Here is a 27,872-nt window from a genome sequence, read left to right as displayed (position 1 = left end):
CTCTTAAACAGCATACAGATAGTACTTTATTTAATGGTATGCTCCTAATGTCAAAGAGATAAGCTGCTATTAAACCTGAACAGCAACTTGTTTAACAGCCCAAACATCAAAAGCAAGCATTGACAGTGGATATTAGGAGCTTGAAACAACCTGATTTTTTTTTTAATCTCTGTTACATTTGATGGTGCTTCCCCACCCCTATTTGCATGCACTTGTCTCCTCTGCATGCAAACATCCCTTCTTTGGACTTTTGCACAAAATATCTGCTTCTGGTCCTACAGGAGAACTTAAACAAACTGATGTCCAATCTGAGAAGCACTCATCCCCACTTTGTGCGCTGCATTATTCCCAATGAAACAAAAACACCTGGTAAGGCATACAAATAAACAAATAAAGCAGATGTTACTGTATTTTTAGCAACCAACTATCACACAATTTCAGTGGGAAAAGCCCATTTAGTTTCGTATTAAGCATTAATCCAAGTCTTGCACAACATGCAAACTTTGAGAAAAGTATAATGCAAAGAAACACAATGGATCAGTTTGGTTTTCACTTGGCATGCACGGCAAAAGGAAAACTGCTAGCGAGACATTTCACAAGTACGCCATTAAATTTTCATTTCATTAAAATTTAATTGCTTTTTCAAAGCCTGTTCTGATCTTGGTCTAATTTGTCATGTTTGGATTTCCTTCTGAATTTTAAAAGTAATAGTAGAATATATTTAGCTTGTAGTTCTAAATACATTCTCCACTCCATGAAAAATGTGTAAGGTTCCCCTCACTGTTGATTATTTATATGAACACACCCTAGCAGTCTAAAGAATGCTCCTGTGTCCAGTGTGTTCCATGAAGGAAAGCATATTTAACTTAGCTTGTGTAAAAGAAGGCTTAGTTTTCTGTGCCTCAGGTGTTCAAAATATTGAGAAATCTGAACAGGAATAAATACATATAAGTGCAACAGCATTTGCCCTTACAAATGGTGCTAATTCCTCTTTGATTTTTTCGAAAGGTGCAATGGAACATGAACTTGTACTGCATCAACTGAGGTGTAATGGTGTGCTGGAAGGCATCCGCATTTGCCGAAAGGGATTCCCTAGTAGGATCGTTTATGCTGATTTCAAACAGAGGTTAGTTTGGCCCTCCTATAGAGCTCCATTCTGTACATTTCACATCTCATATGCTTTCTTGACTTTATAAAAAAAACCAACCCTTCATCATAAATCCAGTTAACAACAAGATTATATTTATTCAGCGTTGATGAATATCCCAGACTAGATAACTCCTTTGAATCAAGTGTTGTTTTCTCAACATGCTTTGAATGTTTTCAGAGATCAACAACTATTTCATATTAATTCATTTTTACTCAATCATTCCTTGACAAGTTTTTGGAAACCAATAACCACAACAAATTGCTGTTCATGAAACTAGTGAATTTAATGGCAAGACACCAGCATCTTCTGTTTTCTCCAACAGATACAAGGTTTTAAATGCAAGTGCTATTCCAGAAGGCCAGTTCATTGATAGCAAGAAAGCATCTGAAAAGCTTCTTGGATCTATTGATATTGACCACACCCAGTATAGATTTGGACATACCAAGGTATAAACTATCTCTGATGCAAATACCTTTTCTTTAATTAGTACAAGGTTGCATTTGTGACATTCTGCAACCTTTCTTTTCTCCAGGTGTTCTTCAAAGCTGGCCTTTTGGGTCTTCTGGAAGAGATGAGAGATGACAAGCTGGCTCATCTGATAACACGTACACAGGCTATGTGTCGTGGCTTCTTAGCAAGGACAGAGTACCAGAAAATGTTGGAAAGGAGGTATAGCCCTCATAATTATTTAGAAAAGCACTGTCAGAAGGCCTGATTTGGTTGCCCTGCTCTACATGCCATTTAATACGAATTTTAACTTTGTTGACAGAGAGGCCATCTTTACTATTCAATACAATGTCCGTTCATTCATGAACGTCAAGCACTGGCCCTGGATGAAGTTATATTTCAAGATTAAGCCCTTGCTAAAGAGTGCTGAATCAGAGAAAGAGATGGCCACCATGAAAGAAGAGTTTCAGAAAACTAAAGAAGAGCTTGCCAAGTCAGAGGCAAAACGAAAGGAACTTGAAGAAAAAATGGTGTCTCTGATCCAAGAGAAGAATGACTTGCAGCTCCAAGTCCAGTCTGTAAGTGTTATTGGTGCCATTAATTTGATTTTATTCTTGATAAAATTTAGGTAGAGGAATGCACACATTGTAGGGAAAGTACACTGTAAATATTTGGGGTTATTTAGGCTTTCCCCAAAGTATGGCGCTGTGTGGGTGGGTGTACACCATACAATCTGGCACTGAGTATAATATATAAGACACTATGAAGACTGCATTTTATTCATGAATACACATAGGTAGGTCTAGCATACAGCTTTTTGTTTTCACATCAACATTTATATTGGATAGTTTATTTGTCCATATAAATGGAAAATCCTTTCTGAAATGTTTTTAGGACACATTCCGCCCAGTTTATTTATACCTACTGTGTGAAAGACTGAGAGAAAGGCAGTGGGGAAGCTGATTACAATTATGTAATATAAAAAACACTCATGGAAGAAAAACAGCATTGATGATCATTTGGCAACACTTTGCAACTTGTTTCTTGAGTCTGGAAAATATTAGTAAAGTCACCAGCAAACGCTACTGTCTGAGGAAACATTACAGTTGCTTAGACATGATAGGAAAATGAATTTAATTCACTTATACAAATACAATTTCTATACAATTAATCACAGATTAATATAGATTAAAATTTTCAGAACACAGAATACATTCAGTAGGAAAATCTACCCAGAAATCCTACTGAAATCCTACAGAAATGAAACATGGATTATTCTCTGGAACATTACCAGTACTGTTATTCGCATTTAGAAAGTGAAAATACTGGAAAGACATTCCTTTTACATGCTACTCCCCCCCCCCCCAGGAAGCTGATGGCTTGGCAGATGCAGAGGAGAGATGTGACCAGCTGATCAAAACCAAAATTCAGCTGGAAGCTAAAATTAAGGAGCTGACTGAACGGGCAGAGGATGAGGAGGAAATGAATGCTGAGCTGACAGCCAAAAAGAGGAAACTGGAAGATGAATGCTCAGAGCTGAAGAAAGACATTGATGATCTGGAGTTAACACTGGCCAAGGTGGAAAAGGAGAAGCATGCCACAGAAAACAAGGTAATGGTCACAATGTGCTCAGATCTGCAACAAATAGTCAGAATGTTGTATTATCATTCCACGGTGGAATGATACATTGAATCTGTTTGTTCATTTCTAAAAGGTGAAAAACCTCACTGAAGAGATGGCAGTCTTGGATGAGACCATTGCCAAACTGACCAAGGAAAAGAAAGCCCTCCAAGAGGCCCATCAACAGACCTTGGATGACCTGCAGGCAGAGGAGGACAAAGTCAATACTCTGACCAAAGCAAAGACCAAGCTGGAGCAGCAAGTGGACGATGTAAGCACCATCACATGCAGAAGAATAACTGTGGGGTAAAGGTAGCATTAGAGTGACAAAGTCTTTGTCCCTTCTTTGTCTTTAGCTTGAAGGGTCCCTGGAGCAAGAAAAGAAGATACGCATGGACCTGGAGAGAGCCAAGAGAAAGCTTGAAGGTGATCTGAAGCTGTCCCAAGAATCTTTAATGGATTTGGAAAATGATAAGCAGCAGCTGGATGAAAAGCTGAAGAAGTAAGTAAGGTTTGCTTCTGGAAGACCTTTTAGGAGGTCTCTATAGAACCCAACTATTATTATTTGATTTGGACTCAAAAAATCCTTGTGTTCTGTTGTGAAAAGGAAAGAATTTGAAATCAGCCAGTTCCAAAGCAAAATTGAAGATGAGCAGGCCTTGGGCTTACAACTTCAGAAGAAGATAAAGGAGTTACAGGCAAGTCAAGCATATATCAGATCCATTGTGACTATGAAAACTACTTCCTCTGAGAATATATTGTGAGTGTTAATGGATGCTTCTCTTTCTCTAGGCCCGTATTGAGGAACTGGAGGAGGAGATTGAGGCTGAGCGTGCATCTCGGGCCAAAGCAGAGAAGCAGCGGGCTGATCTCTCCAGAGAACTTGAAGAGATCAGTGAACGTCTGGAGGAAGCTGGTGGGGCAACCGCAGCTCAGATTGAGATGAACAAGAAACGTGAGGCAGAATTCCAGAAAATGCGCAGGGACCTTGAAGAGGCCACTCTGCAAAATGAAGCCACAACAGCTGCTCTCCGCAAGAAGCATGCAGACAGTGCAGCTGAACTTGGGGAACAAATTGATAACCTGCAACGTGTGAAACAGAAGCTAGAGAAGGAGAAGAGTGAGCTGAAGATGGAGATTGATGACCTTGCTAGTAATTTGGAATCTGTCTCCAAAGGCAAGGTATCATACAGCAATTTCAGTATATATATATGTTGCAATCACAAAATATACATATTGGATTTACATTTCTATAGCTTTATACAGGATTGGAGTGAGGTAATTGTAATTTAAAAAGAATTTCAACTTTTGTGGGGAAAAAAGAAAAGTAATTTTTATTACATTAGCATCTCTATCCATCCATATATAATGCTGTTTCTATTTGATGCTGTTTCTCTTTGTAAGATGACCAAATTTTATTCCATCTCTCATATATATATATATATATATATATATATATATATATATATATATATGCAGGTTTTGGTGTCTTCGGGTGTCTTCCCGTGTAAGAGTCGGGGTGTCTGTGCGACGTTTCGACGAGGTCTCACTCGTCATCTTCAGGCTGGTGCTTTCGGCTTCTTGTTACTGGAACAGAGCAGAGTCTGGTGTTTGAGTTCCTATAAATACTGTTGAGGGGTGTGGTGTATAGCCTCCAACGTTCTGGGCAAAGAACGTTGGAGGCTATACACCACACCCCTCAACAGTATTTATAGGAACTCAAACACCAGACTCTGCTCTGTTCCAGTAACAAGAAGCCGAAAGCACCAGCCTGAAGATGACGAGTGAGACCTCGTCGAAACGTCGCACAGACACCCCGACTCTTACACGGGAAGACACCCGAAGACACCAAAACCTGCATTCCTGTACCCGTGAAAATCTACGAAAGCAAATATATATATATATATATATATATGTATATATATATATATGTAGTGGATTGGAGTTACTTGTGCGTAAACTGTACCCGTTAGGGAGCTTAACTACCTGGGTTAAACCATCCTGACTGCACAGCCCATCTCAGCGTGGCTGCCTCAGTCGCTAGCAGAATCTGTCTGTGGGTGTTTCTTAAACCTTTTCCAGCATAAAAGCTGTTTGACCCCCAGTCGTCTCCGCCTCTCACTGCGCGGGAGTCTTCTGCGCAGGGAGGGCGTGGGTAGTGGAGGACCAGTGCTCTCCTCACTGATGTCCAGGGAAGAATCCCGGAGCTCTTCCCCCTCTTCTCCCATTTGCCTCATGGATCCTTGGTGTTACGCTGATTTCCTTCCCCCTCTACCAAGCTGCGTCTCCCCCTGGTGCTGGTACCTTCTCCTGCAGAATCGGGGAGCCTCTCCTTCTCCTTTCGCTCTGATGTCAGTTTCCTGACAATATATATATTCCTCATTCCCCCCTTAAATAATGCATCACTTATTCAGGACTCCTTATTACATATTAGTTTTCATTATTCAAGACATTCCCCATTCTTCAGTGTTATAGTGTTATATGCTTCTGGACTTCATTGTGGCTCTAAAACATATATGAAGCGTCCATTCTGAATACTACAAAGTGTTACAATATGCAAAGTACAATGGTGTTAGTTAATATGGTTCTTTCACTGTACACCTATAGGCTAATTTTGAAAAGATGTGCCGCACCCTAGAAGATCAGCTTAGCGAGCTTAAAACAAAAGAAGAAGAGCATCAACGTTCCATTAATGACCTGAATGCTCAAAGAGCTCGTTTGCAGACAGAATCTGGTAAGATGCTTAAACAAATTTCTAAAATGCTGGAGATATTTGTGAGAAGGACATGGCTTGTTCTGCAAAAATACAACTATGGGTGATATTTCCCATCCCGTCCCCAATTCAGCGGGAGTGGTGGTTGTAGATCGGTTTGGTGGTTGCATGGAGAGATGGTGCTCCAGCTTTTGCAGGATAGGAAGGGTGATTTCCGGCCTCTCACAGATGGGCTGAAGCCAGGAGAGCCTGCAAGGCTTCAGGAGCCAATCGGTGCATGAGCTGGGCTCCTGAGAGGTGGGGCCTTGGAGCAGCCCTGGGGGGAAACTTCACCCTACCAGGTCAACTCCAGAGAAATAAAAGGAGATGCGTGGTGCAGGGCCCAGGAAAAATTGGCCATTTCTTCCCACTACTTCATAGCAATCTTGAAGGTAGAACAACCTTGAAGGTGGAAGAGGCATTGGGCTGGATCGGGGATCCCCTTAGATGGGGATCCCCTTAAGAGTCCTTAAAGGGCAGCACTTCCAATCCAGATACCTAATTCAAGGGCTGAAGAACCACACCTATGGAAATTAAAACACTTAAGTCCATAGATTTCAGCAGGTCTTCTCTTATTATAACTAATATTGAATATCACCTTCACTTTTTTACTACTTAATATGTATACTGTGAACACCATTATTGTACCAAATAATTGCCCAAACCTATGCAAAAATGATTAAATCTTGGAGATTTCAGATATTAATTTTGATATAATTTTTAAATTTACTTATGTTAAATATTCTCTACTTCAGGTGAACTCTCACGACAGGTAGATGAAAAAGATGCTTTGATTTCCCAGCTTTCCAGAGGCAAGCAAGCTTTTACTCAACAAATTGAAGAACTGAAGAGACAACTTGAGGAAGAGATAAAGGTGAAGATTTGGAATCAAGAATTTATTTTATTGTCTGTTATAATGCCAGAAACACTGGGCAGCTTTTTTTGTCACAGATTCACTACTGCAATTGCCTCACCTGCATAGTTATTTATGTTTTATACATCTCATTCTCTGTGTGCTTACTTCATCTTGTGGACTGGCAATTGTATGTGCTGAAGCCCACTCCGAATATTTACATAATCTACAATTCTATGTTAATTCTATAGGCCAAGAATGCACTGGCCCATGGTTTACAATCTGCAAGACATGACTGTGACCTTCTTCGGGAACAATATGAAGAAGAACAGGAAGCCAAGGCTGAGCTTCAGCGTGCCCTGTCCAAGGCAAACAGTGAGGTTGCTCAATGGAGAACTAAATACGAAACTGATGCCATTCAGCGGACTGAGGAACTGGAAGAAGCCAAGTATGTGCAATGATGTGCTTAAAAGGGTGTTAGGAAATACCAAACAAATAGTTGTGAGAGAAGAATTAGAGAACTCCCTCCATTAACTGGAGCAACATTTATAGGTGGAGGACCAGAACAATTAACAGAAAGGACACATTATTATTATCTGGGCTTAGCCTGAGTATGATATAGTTCTGTGAATTTATACAGTGGTCTATGGTGTTATTCAACACTGCATATCATCATGTTTATCTTAAATCTTCATGTTTCCTGAAGAAAGGTTTGGGGTTTTTTTTGTAATCTAATGAAACAGCTGCATACAGCTGAATCTAATAGCTCCTCAATGAGTGCAATGTTCACGGTATTTTCAGATGCAGCAGGAAGAAGACAATATTTTTTAATGAAGACTGAATTAGAGAAAGCAAGTTATATTTTTATCAGAATCAGTGTACAGAATAAGTCACACATTGGTTTATGCTAGGCTCAGAGTAGGGATGTACTGCAATTTTACATGAGTCACATTTTCACTGGAGCAGAGGCAGAGTCGCTTGATCATGAGCATCTATGGCAATTTCCAAGTCGATAACTGCATTCTGAGGTGTGTGTGACCCCCAATATTTGTGGAACCTCTTCCTGCCACTGCTGCAGAAAGAATGAGTGAATGTAGTGAATCAAATTCCACAACCAATTTCTTTGTTTCTTTGTTAGATGTGCTTTCTCACAATATCAACGTAAATTGTGCTCACAAATTCCATGGGAAAGAAAAAGTCACCAACATCAATTCTGCAATAAATTGTTTTAGGTTAAGTTGCAAGGCATTTAGTGAATTGAATGACTTAAGCCAATTTTGCACAAGGACATTTTGAAAACAATTGAAAGCAAACAATTTCAGCAACTTGTATCCCTAGCTTAGAGTGGTAGTGAGACATGATTACATTATTACAATGTTATGTGTTAACATGGAAGGAAAAGATGATATGTCAAGACAAGGTTTGAAAGGAAAAGCGAATTTGTATTATCAGTATGCACTGAATACCTTTCAGCCATTTATTATCATGGATAATTAAGAATCACTAAGTGTTGTAATCACATTCCTCTAGGAAAAAGCTGGCTCAGCGTCTGCAGGATGCTGAAGAGCACGTAGAGGCTGTGAATTCCAAATGTGCTTCCCTTGAGAAGACAAAGCAAAGGCTACAGAATGAAGTGGAGGACCTGATGATTGATGTGGAAAGGTCCAATGCAGCCTGTGCAGCTCTAGATAAGAAGCAGAAGAACTTTGATAAGGTACTTTTGGCCATAATTTGAAAGAAAACTCAGCACATTGCAACAAACCCTCAGGTACACATGAACACATTTCTTATTTCTTGTGTTTCTTCTTTCTGGTGTTTTGCAGATTCTGGCAGACTGGAAACAGAAATATGAGGAAACACAGTCTGAACTGGAAGCCTCCCAGAAAGAGGCTCGCTCTCTCAGCACAGAGCTCTTTAAGATGAAGAATGCTTATGAGGAATCCTTGGATCACTTGGAAACTCTGAAGCGTGAAAACAAGAATCTCCAGCGTAAGACCATAGTCTTTACCTAGGCATTCTGCCAAGTTTGGTAATTTTTGTAGTAGGAGGCTTCCACTTAATTTGTATACCATTATTTTTTTCATTGCCCACTGATAGATTCAAACATTCAACTGAAAACCATTCACATGAATGGCAAAAGTGTAATGCTAATTATTAAATGATTGTTGGGTTTTGAATTTGTACTCCGTACATAATCTAGTGTACAGATTGCGGATCTGCTCTCTCTCTGACTGACATTTTAATGTGTAAACCAACAGAGGAGATTTCTGACCTCACGGAGCAGGTTGCTGAAGGAGGAAAAGCTATCCATGAATTGGAGAAAGTGAAGAAGCAGATTGAGCAAGAGAAAAATGATCTGCAAACTGCTCTAGAGGAAGCTGAGGTAAGTACACTATTATGCATATAATTATTTTGTGGCATATATCAGACGAAAAGGTTGGCAATGCTTGCACAGTGCATACAAACTAGTGGTTTTTAGTGTTTCCTATTGAATAAACTTTCAGACAGTGAGTCCATGGTATGGTATTCTTGTTTTAAGGCCTCACTGGAACACGAAGAAGGCAAAATCCTCCGCATCCAACTTGAGCTCAACCAGGTGAAGGCTGACATTGACAGGAGACTTGCAGAGAAGGATGAGGAAATTGATCAGCTGAAGAGGAATCACCTGAGAGTTGTAGAGTCCATGCAGAGCACGCTGGATGCTGAGATCAGGAGCAGGAATGATGCCCTGAGAATAAAGAAGAAGATGGAGGGAGATTTGAATGAAATGGAAATCCAGCTAAGCCACGCCAACCGCCAAGCTGCTGAAGCACAGAAGAACCTCAGGAACACCCAAGGAATACTCAAGGTACATATATATATCTGTAATCAGGATACAGTTGTGATTGTTATTGTGCAAAGAATGGTCTCACAATAATATCTCAATATCATTTTTTAGGACACCCAGATACATTTGGATGAAGCTATAAGGTGCCAGGAAGATCTGAAGGAGCAAGTGGCCATGGTTGAGCGCAGAGCTAATCTGATGCAGGCCGAGATTGAGGAGCTCCGGGCAGCTCTGGAACAGACAGAGAGGGGCAGGAAAATTGCAGAACAGGAACTTCTGGATGCCAGTGAGCGTGTGCAACTCCTCCACACCCAGGTGAGCTTCTAGCTTGTAATGGGCACATAAAATTCTCTAAGCAGAAGATGGTTCAGGTAAAGGGAAGAAGCTACTTCTGTTTTTTGAAATGGCATTGTGTATTGCCCACCTGTGTCAAAACTCCTGATATATATGTGTCCATCTCTTTTTGCAATGTCGCTGACTCCATTTTCTATTCCTTATGAGCATACCTTCATTATATGGTCAAGTGCCTCCAAAGGACTTCATCAATTAAGTCATCTCCATGTTTGTTAAGCCTGAATCAATGCTATAAGAAATGGAACATAAACATTAACTTATAATTTGAGAGCTTTCTTAAGGGTTGATGAAGGCTCCAAACATTGCATTTGCTGTTTTCTAGATAACCAAGAATGCCTCCCACACCAAAGAAACATGAATTTCATGCTGAATATATTATGGTTTGCGGCTAATAGTTAAATGTCAGTTTTATTATTCTTATACAGAACACCAGCTTGATCAACACCAAAAAGAAGCTGGAAACGGATATTGCCCAAATCCAGAGTGAAATGGAGGAGACAATTCAGGAAGCACGCAATGCAGAAGAGAAGGCCAAGAAGGCCATAACTGATGTGAGTTTGGGGGATTTTTCTTTGGAAATATTTCCCTGATTATACTTGGCATGCATGGCTTTCTGATTAATAATAATAATAATAATAATAATAATAATAATAATTTACTATAACTATTAATAGGCAGCCATGATGGCAGAGGAGTTGAAGAAGGAACAAGATACCAGTGCACATCTGGAGAGGATGAAGAAGAACCTAGACCAGACTGTGAAGGACTTGCAGCACCGTCTGGATGAAGCAGAGCAGCTGGCACTGAAAGGAGGGAAGAAACAGATCCAGAAACTGGAGGCCAGAGTGCGTATATCTCACAGAGGAACGGTTCCTCCATGCATTTTGAATCTTGAACAATCATTTTCCACACTTTCACATCTTCACTCCCTGCTTTGCCCGCATAGGCAGGAGACATACCATCTAGGAGAGGTACTATCTGAAAGTTCGGAAGGCAGCAATGGTAGTAGTAGTTTGCTTTTTTATATATTCTTGATGCCTTTCTTCTGGGAGAAAGTCTCCCCTTTGCCCACAAATGCCCATTCTCTCTGAAAACTACACAGAAGAAACTTCCCCCTTTGCTTCAGTTATTACTCCTACCTCCACACCAACCTCAGACCTATTTGCATATCTAGGAACCAACACTAGTAACCATGTCAAGTAACCAGAAACACACAATAGACTTTGGGTGACAGAGCAGGACTTGGGGAAACAGGGGTACATATTCAGTGTCTGAGAATTTGGAGGGGCTCGTGGTAGCATGGCCACAGGGATGGGCCACAGATGAATAGAAATGAAAGGGAGAAGGAATCTTCTATGATATGGTTCTATGAACTGAGGCAGCTCAGGTAAGGAAGCTGACAGAAGATAAGGTTCAAAGTTGCTATCAGAGGAATGAAAAGGGTGCCACGGGAAAGATGGGACAAATGTACCTAGAAAGTTTCTACCCATTCAGCTACAGCTTATCATTACAGCCATATTTCCATTCATATCATCATGATTTAGTGAACAGCACTTGGATTACAATACCAGCTAAAATGCAGAAGCCTTTGTTTTTGCATTTCAGGTTCGTGAGCTGGAAGCTGAGTGTGAGAATGAACAGAAGCGCAGTGCTGAGGCTATAAAAGGTGTACGAAAGTATGAGAGAAGAGTAAAGGAACTGACCTATCAGGTGATAATGGAGACTTCCTTTTATCTAGGGTTGCCATATTCCCAAAAGTGAAAATCCGGACAAAGTTGTTGTGCTTTTCTTTTGGGGAGGGAGAGGGGTCAAAGTTATTGTTTGGGAACATCTCTCCCCCCCCCCTCACCAAATTAAGTTTTTAGGCTTTAAAAAATATTTTAAAGCATTTTTAAAAACAAAAATTGCCCTGCTTGCTATAAAATCTGCTCGGAAGCCATTACCAGAACCTGATTCCCGGGCTTATGGCAGCCCTACTTTTATCTGAAAATGCCGTAGGTACTTGCATATGAGTTCACACTCTCTTCTCTTACTTTTAAACATTTAGGCTGAAGAAGATCGGAAGAATGTTCTGAGACTCCAGGATCTTGTAGATAAACTACAGCTCAAAGTGAAAGCATACAAGCGACAAGCTGAGGAAGCTGTAAGTATCACACAGAACATGGTGCAAAAGTTTTGGCTTGTATGTATTGCACCAACACACAAAACCTGACCAAATAATGAAGTCTAGTTTTGAGCAGAACATGTTTATATCACATACAAATATTTTGAATTTACAGCACTTCTCATAAGAGAATTTATACACTGCTCTTGTGCACCCAAGAGGTGAAGACCCCATGGAGCTTTGCACATTCAGGAGCTGCCCTACTATCTTAAATATTACCAAATTCTTCACATACTTGCAGTTTTAGATGTAAATTGAATTGTATGCCCTTCAAAATGGCCTGAGAAAAATTAGTACACGCTTTGTGTCTAGTTTGCTAAGAATTCAATCTGGTGCTGTAAAGCAGAAAGGACTTAGTTAGTTCTGCCTTTTTCATATCTCTCTGTCTGTTATCAGGAGGAACAATCCAATGTGAACCTTTCGAAGTTCCGCAAGATTCAGCATGAGCTGGAAGAGGCTGAGGAGCGGGCTGACATTGCTGAGTCCCAGGTTAACAAGCTCCGGGTGAAGACCCGGGAGGTGCACAAGAAAGTTGTTGTAAGCGAAGAATAAGCTCACCAAAGAGATGTAGAGTGACTGAAGAGAAGCACAAAATGTGAAGCTCTTTGCCACTTCCTGTAATTAATGTTTATTCCCCTCACTGTTTAGAAAATAAAGATTGTAGATTCCTTTGCATACGAAATATGGACATGGCTTTTCATTTTAACTTGTTAGTAAGTATTAGAGACCTGGAAGGATTGTGCATTTCTGGTGACAGTCTTAACTCTGCCCTGTTGTGCATTCAGTTGAACACAGTTCTCAGATTCATGAATATATATGATGATTCTCAGAAACATTATTACATAATCAGCGAATCACCATGAAATTGAAGTCTCCTTGCAGTTCACATTAAGCCTTAGTTCTGACCTTTAATCACGTTGGGTTTGTCTTCATGAAGCAAAGGCAGAAAACGAAATAAATGAGCAAAATCTTATATGGTTAGTTTAAGTAAATGGTAACAAAGCACATTATCATTGGTATATTGAGCCCAGCTGCTGAACACCAAATGGGATGAACAGGAAAATATGCGAACATATATTGCTAAGCAAGGACCTCAAAAAGTGGTTTTTGTTTTGCATGAAAGCACTTTCTTGAGATGGGTGTATCAACTATTTCTGAACTGTACTGTGCCCTCTAAACTAAGAATGAACCTAATGAGCACTGAGGCTTACCCATATGCAATTCTATGCTGGATTGTGGTAATGCTGTCCAAAGGGCTGTCTTGTCCTTGGGACAAACTGTAAAGATCAAGGCAGGTTGTCAAGTATGCAAAGGTTCTAAATAAGCCTTTCACCTCATATGTAGTCATAAGATATCAAATGCAATTGTGTAGTCATAAGATATCAAATGCAATTGTATGGAGCTATTAAATCAACAGGTGATTTGGGGTTATAATATTTTTAAAATCACTGATCAGTACTATGAAAACTCATGTTAAATAGATTGATTTAAACAAATAATATCAACAGTATGTTACTTAGTATTCACATCATAATGTTATATCAAAGGGATCAGCTCTAACTGAGCACTCTTTTAGGGGTTTATTTTCTGGTTCCAAACTGAAAATACATACAATGCAAATAATATGAACCTTGGATGTGAGTTAAATAGGAAGTAGCACACAAGGAAAGTAGTTCAGAATAAATTACATGTATTTGTGCAAAAATGCAAATTAACACAACCTATACACTTTGAACAAATATTACTGGTCAGAACAGGACTTTCAATTTCCGTCCAGCTGTCCCCTCCCCCCAGCTTCAGAGAGCCCCCCAAAGTTCCACAGTAGATTTTGGGAGTGCACAGAGTACAGTGGGCTGTAGCAGGGAGAAGATGAAGGAGAAACCTTGTTGTGTGGTGGACACCAGTTCACACTATGTTGAATCTCACCCAACATCTAAATATTGGGTTTCTGGTAAGTCTACTGTTAAAACAAATATATATAAAACTGGGGTTTCTTGTCAAAAAAGTTTGCCTTGAAAACAGAAAATATTTACCAGAATGTCTGGAAGGAAGTACAACAAACGTTATGCAGAGCAGACTACTGAACTACCAAATACTATAACTGGAAGGTATTTTCTGTAGTGTTTTAAACAGTATGATAATCACACAAAATATAATATACCTCTCATTCTTTTTTTGATCAGTTACTAACTCACTGGATTTTAATTCTGCTTCTGGTTTGGGCCTATATAGGACATACATGCTACATATATAGGAGTATAAGTATACATTCTGTGTCAAGTGTTCTTAAATTTGAAGGCAGCTGCTGATTCACCTATCACAACAGTTCTATACTGTATCATTTCATATGCTGGGTTTTTTTCAGGCGGGGGTGGTGGTGGTGCTAATTCACTGTGCAGTCAGTCATGGCAAAAATAAGATGGCATAAACTGGGGGTGGGGACTCTTTATAGTAACCTTGCATAAGAAGTCTGTAAAAAAGGGAAGAAACTTCTAGTATTTGCCAATTAAATAGCTTTTCCATAGCAAAATGTTAATAGTATCCCTGAAAGACCCTAGAAAAGACATTATTTATATCACCAAAAAACATCTGTACTTAAAAGTACCTGTACAGGGTCTGCAGCAATCACTGGTGATTTATTACTTAACAGAATTTATGCTTAAGTAATATTTGTATTTTCCTATAAATTAAGCATTTAACCAATAAGTAGTTTTCATCTGTAATTGCTTTTGTTTTAGCAAATGCTTAATTTTTATCAAAGTTGTTGTTCCTTTTCATCTTGAAGCTACGAAAAAGATTTTTGCTCCTTCCATGTAGTTCTGGATATTATTTTACCATCTTCTAAAGCCTCTCCAAATTGTTTGCATATCAAAACTGTTACCAGTATCCAGGCTGAGGATCATCTAATACCAAGCAGTGCATCGCTGCACTCTCTCCCCTCTCCTAATCTAAATTATACCAGCACAAGTCAAACAGCTATTGGTTGCACATGTGGGCTTGAAACAAAACACAAAACTGTAAGAGAGGTTCTTTCCACTTGTTTGACAATATGGTGTTATTGTGGTTTACGTGGAGTGTGCAGTCCTTGGGTGTGCAAGAAGTGAGAAACCATCTTAAAGCAATTATTATGTTCACTACCACAGAACCTAAGTCCTATAATAAAAAAATTCCTTCCACATGTGTATCTGAAGAAGTGTGCATGCACACGAAAGCTCATACCAAGAACTAACTTAGTTGGTCTTTAAGGTGCTCCTGGAAGGATTTTTTTTTATTTTGACTATGGCAGACCAACACGGCTACCTATCTGTAACTAAGTCCTATAATGCATGTCTCCAAAGCTCTGGGAAATGTCCCCAGTGACCAAGTCATGTTACAACTTTTAGGAGGTGGTCGCAGATTGTGATTAAGGTCAGGGAATGGAACAAAATACCTGGGAAACCTATCCTTACAACTACTAAAACGCTACTCATAGCTCAGTGGTACAGCTCCTAGTTAGCAGCTATCTATCTAAGCAGATGAAAAAAGACAGGAAGGAGAGACTATTGAAGGCCAAAGGTAGGTGAATGTCAAGCATGAGGGATCTACTTCTTTTCCCTAAAACCTCAAGGTCCGCCAACTAGAACCAAGTGAAAAATAGTGGCTCAGAAAGAGGGCCCATGCACACTTAGAATTGAAGATCAGGACATCTCTGAATTCAGCATAGTCCATAAATTTGCTTTCAGTTCCAGAAATTTCCACGGCCTTTTTTTGGGTGGGGAAGAGGAGTGGAAGTTGTGATTGTTGAATAATAGCAAAACAGAAATCTTCACTCAGAGATTAGCCTGTAGATCCCTACCTACTTTCTCCTCATCACTGTTGTGGGCACCCTCCTGGCCTTCCAAACCTGAACTCCTGGCCTTCCAAACAAACGGGCAGTGGCTAGATAAAAATGGAAGCAAAAGGAATAGCTCCTAGATTGGGTAGGGAGAGTGCAGTGGGGTGATGTTAGGCTTCCTCAGGTTTACATCTGTGGAAGAAGTTAAAGGGAGAATGCAATACACAAATAAGGACTTGGAATATAATTATATCCAACTGTGGTGTCCCACTTGTGCAAAACATTTCTGCATGTGCATGCAAATGGGACTTACTTTTCCACCCCACCCCCCCAAAACCCCATTTCTCTGGATGGTTGCAGGACATTATGGAGCAGATTATGGAATTAACAGTGTTGCAGATGAAGAAGTCCCATTTGTATCCACTGGTGCAACAGTGGATCTCACTCATAGAATCTTCAATGCAGCATAAGTGCCTCAGGATTTTTACGTCCAACTGACAGCTCATTCACTTTTCTGTCACTTTCATCTCCTTCCCAAAAACCTTTGCCTTTCAAGACAGGAGTTACCCTTCACAGCCTCTTCATTTGGACTCTATTGCAGAGCACATGCTCTCTATAACTAAAATTCTAGTCATGGTTCAGAGGGTTTATGAGCACCGTAGTTGTCCAAAATGGTAATCATAGAAGGGATGCCAAGAGTCTTAAGCCTCCAATTCCTTACCCATCATCACGTCTGTTTATCACTGTCTGAAAATAGTAGACAGAATTCCATATTTTCATCAAATGATTTTAAATGCTTCAAGATTTTTGAGACACCAACATTTGCTGTAATAATTTTTGTCAAATTATTTTTTCTAGGTGTTTTTTTAATCTGTGTTTGGTGCTAGTACTAGTGAGGAAGTTATCTATCATTTGTCCTCTGCTTAACCTTTTAATTGTTTAGCATTCCTAAGTGCAAATAAATTATTTTAAAAAATAAAACCTAACCTAAAAAACAAAAATAAACCATGGGGCATATTAGCTCTGATTTTCTATTTGGATAATTTCACTGAAAATATAAGAAGCCAGTGAGTCTTATAAAATATTTTTAGAAATGATATAAGCACTTGTAGTAATGGAGTGTCTTGAATATTTCTAATCTAAATATATCCAAGGATAATATGAGTAAGAATGATGCTTGCAGTCAACTTTGCCAAAACAATACTTTGCCAGAAATAATTGACCTGACCTATGCCAGAGGAGGTGCTATTCCCTGAGCAGACCTTATAAAAGAGTTCCTGGGACCTGTCTTGTCTTTGATCTGCCTGCTCTCTGCATACAGCTTCAAGGTAAGTCATGTGCAGAAACAAGGGTTGCAGGGAAGGAGTAGAGGCCTGAAATTCTTCACATCCCAAGTCACTTGGTCACCTCTGGAACTAATTTATGTGTGGATATTCAAACCTGCCCTGGAATTCAAACCTGTTCTTTCATCTATTTCTTCTCTCTCACCTATTCTTGGAGCTTTTTTGGCAGCAATTAAAAGAGGTTCATCTTTATTTATTTATCTTTTTTCAGTGGTAACCAGCCTCAAGCCTGCATATAACACCTTGCACAAGGTAAGCATGCTAATCCCCATGGCATATTGAGAGTATAATATAAAGTATAAATGCTCTTGAAAAATTATATTTATAATGCAATTTATGCCAATACTAGTTACATGTCGAAAATATAGTTTGGAAACTGGAATTTTTGTACAGTGGTACCTCGGGTTAAGAACTTAATTCATTCTGGAGGTCTGTTCTTAACCTGAAACTGTTCTTAACCTGAAGCACCACTTTAGCTAATAGGGCCTCCTGCTGCCACTGCGCCGCCAGAACACGATTTCTGTTCTCATCCTGAAGCAAAGTTCTTAACCTGAGGTAATATTTCTGGGTTAGCGGAGTCTGTAACCTGAAGTGTATGTAACCCGAGGTACCACTGTATAGATGAATTAATGTAGAAAAAGAAATGCAAATGTGCAATTTCAAATTAGTGATGATAAATAGGAGAGTGAGAGTGGTGTAATGGTTAGAGTGTTGGACTAGGTGTTGGACCTGGAGACTAGGGCATGTTGAATTTTTCAACTTTCAAATCCCCCAAACGAGGGGTGCTAAAAAGTTGCAATGTGACTTGTAAATTCAAAAAATATTTTGGTCACATGAGAATCGACCAAGAGAGTGGCCGACACCTGGCCACTCCCTTAAATAGGCTGGGAGTGGGCTGCTCGCAGGCCCCAAGCCCCAACCTCCGATTGGCTGAGGGGGCACTGCCCACCCTTATCTGAGGGCCCAATGCGGCAGTGCCAGCCATCCCCTCCCTCAGCTGCCCCGAAGATGGCAGCTCCCTGAACCCACCACAGCCGCCCACCTGGAGTCCTAGGTGAGCAGATATTTTGGCTAAATTAATATAACTTAGCGTAGCTTGGTAAATAAAATGTGTGTAAAATTATAAAGAAATCATTAAAAATGGTTGCCAAGTACTTGCAGTCATATTTATTTATATATTATACATATTTTACACTACCTGACACTTTCAGAAGGTAAAATTAAAATTCTTTGGTTTCCCCGAGAACAGCTTATTTCCTTCTTAATCAAACGTAGACTAGCCAAGCTAAATGTTGTCCAATCACAAATATAGCTGATTTGAATTCCTCACACCCAAAAACATATTTTTAAGCCCCATCACTGAAGAAATTTGCAAAAACTAAGTTTCACCCCCTAAAATGACACACCTTACTGGGAGTCCAGGGTTCGAATCCCACATAGCCATGAAGCTCACTGGGGGACCTTGGGCCAGTCACTGCCTGTCAAGTCTAACTTACCTCACAGGGTTGTTATGAGGATTAAATGGGGAGAAGGAGAAACAGATACATCACTTTGATATCCCTGGAAGAAAAGGTCGTATAGAAATGGAATAAATAAATAGGTAGGTAGCCCGAAAATGCATAACTCAGAAACCTGTAGCACAAGTTTTTATTGGAACAAAAGTCTGATACTTCCATCACTTTGAGATGCTCAGTAGAAGATAGTGTTTCAATCTCTCACACTGGATCTAGATCTAAAAAGGAAGACGTATCAGTTGCTTACCCAACCTACATTCTAAATGATGCTTCACTTGTAGACTTGGAGCAAGCTGATTTACTTTTCAAATTCCTGGTAGGACGCACCGGGATTGTTTAAACACCAAAAGCTAAAGAAGGTTGAATTTTAACTAATGGCTGCAAATACTGGGAATTGTATTTTCCCCCACCCAAAAAATGGTAGAGCTCAAAAAGAATGAAATACAAAACTCTTTCCAGAGAAAAGCACAGGGGAGAGTTGCTTGCCTTTCCTACATAAATTTCAGAGTTCCTTCACTGCTTTCTTCCTGTCTTATCAGAATAATTTGCATACAGTGGTACCTCGGGTTAAGTACTTAATTCGTTCCAGAGGTCTGTTCTTAACCTGAAACTATTCTTAACCTGAAGCACCACTTTAGCTAATGGGGCCTCCTGCTGCTGCTGCCGCCACGCGACTTCTGTTCTCATCCTGAAGCAAAGTTCTTAACCCAAGGCACTATTTCTAGGTTAGCGGAGTCTGTAACCTGAAGTGTCTGTAACCTGAAGTGTATGTAACCTGAGGTACCACTGTATAGCCAAGGTAGATTCACGCATGAGGCAAGGCAAGGACGCAGGAATCCATAGGGGCAGCACCTGCTGCTGCTGTGGTGGCAGCGATGACTGTGGCACACCCCTTGGCGGCTGGCTCTGCAGCCTCCTGAGCAGCTCCTGCTGGTCTCCTCCTACCCCTAGGCAGCAGGGCTGCCTTCTGACGTTTTCTGAGCTCTGCACCTGCCTGGTGTGATTCAGAGCAGGCCCCTTCCCCACCCCCATGGCAGCTTTTGATTCCCACTTCAACTATTGGGTAAGGGTGATTTGATCCCCAACCCATTCCAGTTGTAGATCTTAACCCTGCCCTCCCCCCCGCCATTCCCAATGTAGATCTTCACTCACACCTTCTTTCTTGGAAGGAGGCCATACACCATTTTGTGGTTCACCTGAGGTGCCAAAATGTCTCGTGCCAGCCCTGCAAATATGCAAAAGGAACATTTGCTTCTGAATGCCAGTTGCTGGAAATTGCAAGTGGGGAGAGTGCTGTTGCAGTCAGGTCCTGATTGTGTGTATCTCATAGGCTGGTGAGAGCAAGATGCTAGAATAGATGATCCTTTGGTCTGATCCAGCAGGGCTTGAATTAGATGTACCCAAAACACATGTTGTATGTCACTGAATTATTGTCTTCCAGAGTAATGCCCAATCTTCATTCTCTATTCTGCTGTTTTCTTTATTAGAAACAGAATTGGCTTTTTGCCTCCTAAATTCTCAGTATACAAGGTCTTGCTATATTATTTACATTCAACCAATACTACTCTCCTTGGAATACAGATATAGAAAGCATCTAGCCCAGGAGTCTAGTCTATTATGTCTTGAAGTAGCTCTCCAAGGTCTTCCCCATATTTTCTCTTAACTGGAGACGCCAGAGATCAAACCTGGGGCCTTCCTTATATAGGCAAAGCTTGTGTTCTGCCACTGTGGCTAGGGTAATTTTCCAGGCATACAACCTCTGCCCAATGGAATGCTTGGTACTTGACACAGTAGGATCTTGAGCTCTACAGATCAGCATATGGGATATAAAAGTCTCATAAAAGCAAATTTTCGTGTGTCATTGAGTAGTGGCCACAGAAAGTTATATACCCTGAGAGAAGGAAACCGACAATTCATCTTACTAAAGAGGAATATGCGTTCACGTGTGCACTTCAGGGTTTTGCATTCATGCTGTTTTCCAACAGAGGAATACAGCCCAGATGCCAATTTGTTTGTGCATGCAAATCAGATTCTCCTCACTGAATTAAACTGGGAAGCTCTTGAGTGTAGGGTGCTCTGTATACACAGATGTTGTATCCATATTTTTTCTTCCTTTGAATGAAGCTACTTCCATAGGGAGAAAAGAAGCATTGGATGCCTCCTGAAAGACCTATGCATGCATAAGCAGTTACTAAATAAAGGTGAAGGAAGGTTGAAAACAAAAACAAGTTAATACCATTGAAAGGATTATATTGATCCAATAACACGATGGAACATTTTCTCCCGTTTAGTGTTGTGGAGCTGCCTTCTATAAACCGCAGCCATGTCATCAGACGCGGAGATGGCCATCTTTGGGCCAGCTGCCCCTTTTCTCCGGAAACCAGAAAAGGAGAGAATTGAGGCCCAGAACAAGCCCTTTGATGCAAAGAATTCAGTCTTTGTGACAGATCCTAAGGAGTCTTATGTGAAGGCCACTGTCACAGCCAGGGAAGGAGGGAAGGTCACAGCCAAGACTGAAAAAGGAGAAGTGAGTAGAAGACAACAAATGCATTGTTATAATTGCCTTGCCTCTACTTCTTAAGATGCCATAAACTTGCCTTTTGTTTCCTTGGCAGTCTGTGACTGTGAAAGAAGACCAAGTCTTTTCTATGAATCCTCCCAAATATGACAAAATTGAGGACATGGCCATGATGACCCACCTCCATGAACCTGCTGTCCTGTATAACCTCAAAGAGCGTTATGCAGCCTGGATGATTTATGTGAGTACAGTCCTTGTCTTTTATTTTATTTTTTTGCTTTCTGCTAATGCAGTGTTGTGGTCTCAGATTAGGTAGATCTGTGTGCTAACCTCTAAAGCTCTATTGAGACCTCTGTGGATCACCTCCCTTGTTCTTCAGTCCAGCAAGCGATAGGAACAGGCTGGCTTTACCTTTGCTCTTTGAAGTGATTGTAGTCTCAGCACCATTTCTCATAAGAATCAGGAAAAGACGTGCAATAATTTTATTAAAACTTAAAAAGTTTTACTATTATCCTGTTATAATCTTGTTTCCTTCTTTGTGATTAAACATTTGTTCAATATTTGGGATTTTTGAAGAGGACATACACTTGATTTTTAGAAATCCAAAATCTGTCAAATAACAATACTGATATAAGAACGTTGCAGTTTTTATCTTTCTCCTTACCATTTATGGATAAATTATATGTTTGCCAACTTTTAGTTTGGCTGGAAGTTTTCAGAATTTAAGTCTATTTCTTACTTTATTTCCATTCATGCTTTTCACCCTCTAAAAGAAGGAACTACTTACATATTTTCCACAAGAGCAAAAGAATATAACAGTATTAATAGAAATATTACTACAAGCAGATTAATTGAACTAGTTCTGTTCTTCTTCCAGACTTATTCAGGTCTCTTCTGTGTCACTGTCAATCCATACAAATGGCTGCCAGTGTACAACCCAGAAGTGGTAAATGCCTACAGAGGCAAAAAGCGTCAAGAGGCCCCTCCTCACATCTTCTCCATCTCTGACAATGCCTATCAGTTCATGTTAACTGGTAAGTAAGTGAAAAGCTTTGGGAACAAATAATGTTTTCCTCACAGGACCTCAGTGTCCTTTCACAATGTTGGATTAGTGCTGGTGACTGCATTCTTTATTCTGCTAATAAAATCATGAAGCTCACTCTCGCCACCATCTCCTAGCTTAATATGCCTGGCATTATGTGAGGATAAAAAAGCCGAGAATTGGAAAACACTTGCACATAGTGAATATGCTGTGCAAAGAGTACTGTATTATGTTAGAGGCTTAAACTGAAGATTTTGTGATATCATTTTCTCTTTTTTTGTTCATAAACCTTTCCTACCTGCCAACACAATTTTGGCTTCCCTAACATCCAGGATCCAAAACATATAGCCAATGAGGTGTTTGGATTAGGGATGGAGCAGAAATGTATTTGGCCTGCTGGTTAAAGTAAACCAACGTAATCCATAGGTCCTTGATTTGTATGCATGTTAGAATGCAGCTATCAATCAGATCACACAAAATGAACACAAAAGTATGTATTTTACATTAAAATGCATGAAATAATTTGGATTTTGGCATAAAAATAATCAAAAAGGCTTACAAAAATGCATATTTTATGGAAAGAATGTGTTTAACATGTATAAAAGGTATTCAACTTAAAGCATTTTTGCTCATTTTAATAAAGAACTGCAAAAATCAAAAGTGGAACAGAACAGAAAGGCTGATCTACCCATCCTTAGGTTAAGGAAGACCACATAGAAACCATTTTCTTAGGATTTAAAATACGTGAGACTGGGAGTTCAGATGATACTTAAAATTATGGGGTTCTACTCCTCATGTATTCTTGGACAGATGTAGGTGCTTCTACACACACACACACACACACACACACACACACACACTGCTCATATTATTTTAAAATTAAAAGTAACTTTTTAAACAATTTAATATTTTCAGATCGTGAGAATCAGTCTATTCTGATCACGTAAGTATCCTTTCTAGCTTTTTTTCTGTGCAGACTTTTGAAATGGAAGCAGGGTGCTGTCATTGTATTAAGGAAAAATCATCCCAATGCTTAACATGGGACAAAACTATATTCATAACTTAAATGGCATAATAGTCATAGTTCTAAGAAACTTTGGAAACTGCAGTTCTGCAATAGGAGCTACTCAGCAGTTTCCAAGATTTCTCATGAAACTGAAATTCCGAAGTCTGTTTGGGAAAAGCCATAGCAGTTAAAGGTAAAGGTAAAGGTACCCCTGCCCGAACGGGCCAGTCTTGACAGACTGTGGGGTTTGTGCGCCCATCTCACATTTATTGGCCGGGGGCCAGCGCTGTCCGGGGACACTTCCGGGTCACGTGGCCAGCGTGACATCGCTGCTCTGGCGAGCCAGAGCCGCACACGGAACGCCGTTTACCTTCCCGCTGGTAAGCGGTACCTATTTATCTACTTGCACCCGGGGGTGCTTTCGAACTGCTAGGTGGGCAGGCGCTGGGACCGAACAGCGGGAGCGCACCCCGCCGCGGGGATTCGAACCGCCGACCTTTCGATCGGCAAGCCCTAGGCGCTGAGGCTTTAGCCCACCTAAAGTTAAACTGGTATAAAACCAATGTAAGTTTAAAAGTCCATAGCATATAATTATAACCATTAGAGCAGACGTGGCTAACTCTTGGTCTGGGGACCTGATTTGTGCTGTAAACAAATTTTGGCAGGGGTGACTTAAAAAGGGGGAAATTAAAATAGACCCAGCACAGGGATGGATGGAGAAATTTAAATTTCTCCACTCAGCCCAGCATCTGAATGAGATGTAAATCACTCCCTCCCCAGTCATCAGAGCAATCCTTTGATGAGCAGGGAGGGGACAATAGGCCCCTCCTCAGCTGATCTACAAGGATCATCTGACAAGAGGGAGGCTGTGTGTATGCAACAATGTGTGTGCAAGAGTGTAGTAGGATGGCCACAGCTACTTTTAGCCACATATTTGGCTAGCATGCAGTCCCTGCAAGGTTGACCAAGAGTAAATGTGGCTTCAGGCAAAAAATGTTAGCCACTTCTGACCCATTGTTGAGAGACTTTCCCCTTGACTATTGGTTTCCTGTCCCACCTTTCATCAACAGTGGAGAATCTGGTGCTGGAAAGACTGTGAACACGAAACGTGTCATCCAGTACTTTGCAACAATTGCAGCCACGGGTGAGAAGAAAAAGGAGGAGGCCACAGCAGGCAAAATAAAGGTAAGCTTTGTGTCACAAAAGGATGAAATGTGGTTTTGATGCAGTCTCTATATAATTAATCTTACAATAATACATACATTGCAGGGTACCCTTGAAGATCAAATCATCAGTGCCAACCCCTTGCTGGAGGCTTTTGGAAATGCAAAGACTGTGAGGAATGACAACTCCTCACGTTTCGTAAGTCATCTGCAGAACCTGAACATAATAGTTGGCCTTTAAGTGTAGCGCCTTATCATCATACACAGCAAATCTGTAGTAACCTATATGCAGAATCTGCCTCCTAGAATTTGTAATTGCCTATCTTTTCCTTTTTAAAGGGTAAATTCATCAGAATCCATTTTGGTGCCACAGGCAAACTGGCTTCTGCTGACATTGAAACATGTAAGGGCTCCTTCTTTAGATGAACTGTTTGTTTGTTTGTTTGTTTGTTTGTTCGTTCGTTCATTCGTTCGTTTGTTCATTCTATTTCATTACCTTGCCAGATTTGCTAGAGAAGTCCAGAGTTACTTTCCAGCTGAAAGCTGAAAGAAGCTACCACATCTTTTATCAGATCATGTCCAACAAGAAGCCAGAACTGATTGGTAAGAGGCATTTGTTATAGTGGCTGCTGCTGCTGTTGCTAAAATCTTGTGCTGATGCTGGATTATTCAATGGATGAAAATCTGTGCTTCTCCTTATTCAGAGATGTTGCTGATTACTACCAACCCATATGACTTTCTCTTTGTGAGTCAGGGTGAGATCACTGTTGCCAGCATCAATGATCAAGAAGAGTTGATGGCAACTGATGTAAGTAACATATAGAATGGAATATATGGAATTTAATTACAGTGGTGCCTCGCAAGACGAAAAGAATCCGTTCCGCGAGTCTCTTCGTCTTGCGGTTTTTTCGTCTTGCGAAGCAAGCCCATTAGCGGATTAGCGCTATTAGCGGCTTAGCGGGCTTAGCGGATCAGCTGATAAGCGGCTTAGCGGCTTAGCTGATAAGCGGCTTAGCGGACCAGCTGTTAAGCGGCTTAGTGGATCAGCTGATAAGCGGCTTAGCGGCTTGGGGAAAAGGGGGGGAGGAAAAAAAAACCTGCAGGAACTCGCAAGACATTTTCGTCTTGTGAAGCAATCCCATAGGAAATTCGTTTTGCGAAGCACCTCGAAAACAGAAAACCCTTTCGTCTAGCGGGTTTTCCGTCTTGTGAGGCATTCGTCTTGCGGGGCACCACTGTAGACCAGTTTTGGGCTGAATTTATTCAACAGAAATTAGATGTCTTGGGGTGAGGCATTCTAGAAATGCTGGGGTTGATGATGTGTGTCTGTGGGGGGGGGGGGAATCACAGTGCAGCAATAGCCAAAATGCTCTTCCTCCAAATGAAATGGTAATTTGTAGGGCCAGTTTTTGCTCAGCATTTTAACTTTTGATTGATAGGAAGCCATTGACATCCTGGGTTTCACTGCTGAGGAAAAGACAGCCATTTACAAGCTAACTGGAGCTGTAATGCACTATGGGAACATGAAGTTCAAGCAGAAGCAACGTGAGGAGCAGGCTGAGCCAGATGGCACTGAAGGTATTCACAAAGTATCTCTGTTATGGCATTATACTTGGGGCCCTAAATGCAATATGGATTGTGTGTGGCTATGAAGCAGCAATTTACATAGTCTATTAATAAGGTATTGTTCTTTATTATGACTATTTACCTCACTGATTAACAAACATGTTGTTAGGTTGTCAAATCTTTAAATCATAGTATTGTAGAGTTGGAAGGGATCCCAAGGGTCATCTAGTCCAACCCCCTTGCAATGCAGGAATCTCAACTAAAGCATCCATGACTGATTGACATCCAGCCTCTGCTACAAAGTTCCAAGAAAAGAGAGTCCATCACCTCTCAGAATCTACTCCGCTGTAGAGCAGCTCTTACTGTCAGAAAGTTCTTCCTGATGTTTCTCAGAGTCTCCTTTCTTGTAATTTGAATCCATTGTTTTGGGTCCTAGCATCTGGAGCAGGAAAAAACAAGCTTGCTCCATCTTCCGTGCAACAGCCCTTTAAATATGAAGATGGCTATCATATCTCCCCTCACTCTCCTCTTTACCAGGCTAAACATACTCAGTTCCCTCAACCACATAAGGCTTGGTTCCCAGACCCTTGATATCATCTTGGTCGCCATCCTCTGCACATGTTGCAGCTTGTTAATATCTTTCTTAAAAGGTGTTGCTCAGAACTGGATACAGTACTCCAGGTGTGGTCTGATCAATGCAGAATAGAGTGATACTATTACTTCCCTTGGGGTGTATGAAGTCTTTGGGGAGGGGTAGTACTTCTGGTTGGGGACACATGTTGCTCCTTCTGGGGTAGTTTGTCCTCCTTTGGTCCCCAACCTACACTCAGCTCTCACCTGTGGCTCCTAGAAGCTGTCAGCATGCGACAGCGGCCACACCCCGAGAACAGCTTTGACTGGCCAGCTAAACCAGGTGAGGAAAGCTGATAGGTCTCAAACCCTTTGAAAGTTAGGGTCTTCCCCTGCATGTGAAGACAGACTCCAGAAGATTGAACGTTCAATACCAATAGTGGGCCCAATGGTCAAGAAGGCGGTTACTGCATGTGCTGTAGAGGGAAGTAAGGGACAAATGGGGCTCATCAACCTGGGAAAGTAGCTCATCTAGGAGAACCATTTGATTGATAATAGTGCAAGTGAAACTGAACAATTTAGAAAAGATTCTGAAACCTATATAATTTTGAGGTTAATGATTGTCATAAGTAGAATCTATGTCAGAGAAGCAAAATATATTTTGATAAATTATGGTCTATTTGCGCTGATAATCCTTTCTTCTTATGTTTGTGTTCAGTGGCTGACAAGGCTGCCTACCTCATGAACCTCAATTCAGCAGATCTGCTGAAAGCTTTGTGCTACCCCCGAGTCAAGGTCGGCAATGAATATGTCACCAAAGGCCAAACTGTTCAGCAGGTGAAAATCTATGAAATGCTGGATGCACCACTTGATTAACTACTATTCCTCGGAGGTTTGGTCCTCTGCTTTGTATATTAACTCCAGTTTGTATCATGTTATTCTAGGTGTATAATAATGTTGGAGCTTTGGCTAAAGCTGTCTTTGAGAAGATGTTCTTGTGGATGGTTGTTCGTATTAACCAGCAACTGGATACTAAACAGCCAAGGCAATACTTCATTGGTGTGCTGGACATTGCTGGCTTTGAGATCTTTGATGTAAGTGAATGGAACCTTGTCACAACGAAGGTGGATCCCCACTCCCCAGGTCTTTTAAAATCTCCTGGAATGTTC

The 27,872-nt window shown here is 40.7% G+C and overlaps 1 protein-coding gene and 1 long non-coding RNA gene across 3 annotated transcripts in view; one reads left to right on the top strand and one right to left on the bottom strand.

Annotated features, from left to right (window-relative positions):
• Positions 1-27,872, bottom strand: part of LOC309521947 — a 183,512-nt gene that overhangs the window by 106,141 nt on the left and 49,499 nt on the right. The window lies entirely within an intron of this gene.
• The window catches only part of LOC309520991 (myosin-4), a 56,519-nt gene that overhangs the window by 12,581 nt on the left and 16,066 nt on the right, over positions 1-27,872 (top strand). The window contains exons 18-40 of one of the 2 annotated variants that reach the window (XM_082203098.1): positions 282-369; positions 1,009-1,126; positions 1,473-1,596; positions 1,683-1,819; positions 1,920-2,175; positions 2,966-3,208; positions 3,312-3,488; positions 3,574-3,719; positions 3,825-3,915; positions 4,010-4,399; positions 5,825-5,951; positions 6,725-6,843; positions 7,074-7,270; positions 8,353-8,536; positions 8,646-8,811; positions 9,081-9,205; positions 9,362-9,670; positions 9,761-9,964; positions 10,429-10,554; positions 10,678-10,848; positions 11,609-11,713; positions 12,051-12,146; positions 12,564-12,849. In XM_082203098.1, coding sequence (XP_082059224.1) covers positions 282-369; positions 1,009-1,126; positions 1,473-1,596; positions 1,683-1,819; positions 1,920-2,175; positions 2,966-3,208; positions 3,312-3,488; positions 3,574-3,719; positions 3,825-3,915; positions 4,010-4,399; positions 5,825-5,951; positions 6,725-6,843; positions 7,074-7,270; positions 8,353-8,536; positions 8,646-8,811; positions 9,081-9,205; positions 9,362-9,670; positions 9,761-9,964; positions 10,429-10,554; positions 10,678-10,848; positions 11,609-11,713; positions 12,051-12,146; positions 12,564-12,719 — 3,855 coding nt within the window. In that variant the 3' untranslated portion in view covers positions 12,720-12,849. Of the gene's footprint in view, positions 1-281; positions 370-1,008; positions 1,127-1,472; positions 1,597-1,682; positions 1,820-1,919; positions 2,176-2,965; positions 3,209-3,311; positions 3,489-3,573; positions 3,720-3,824; positions 3,916-4,009; positions 4,400-5,824; positions 5,952-6,724; positions 6,844-7,073; positions 7,271-8,352; positions 8,537-8,645; positions 8,812-9,080; positions 9,206-9,361; positions 9,671-9,760; positions 9,965-10,428; positions 10,555-10,677; positions 10,849-11,608; positions 11,714-12,050; positions 12,147-12,563; positions 17,310-17,535; positions 17,577-21,129; positions 21,366-21,453; positions 21,598-22,233; positions 22,391-23,313; positions 23,342-24,474; positions 24,590-24,673; positions 24,767-24,906; positions 24,971-25,071; positions 25,171-25,271; positions 25,376-26,006; positions 26,146-27,421; positions 27,541-27,647; positions 27,798-27,872 lie in introns of those variants that run through there. The other variant, XM_082203097.1, reaches the window with a different exon arrangement.

The sequence above is a fragment of the Podarcis vaucheri genome, assembly GCF_965113315.1.
Source record: "Podarcis vaucheri genome assembly, chromosome: 2".
Classification (NCBI taxonomy): Eukaryota; Metazoa; Chordata; class Lepidosauria; order Squamata; family Lacertidae; genus Podarcis; species Podarcis vaucheri.
The sequence above is the reverse complement of the archived record's forward strand: the minus strand, read 5'-3'. Positions and strand labels throughout refer to the sequence as shown.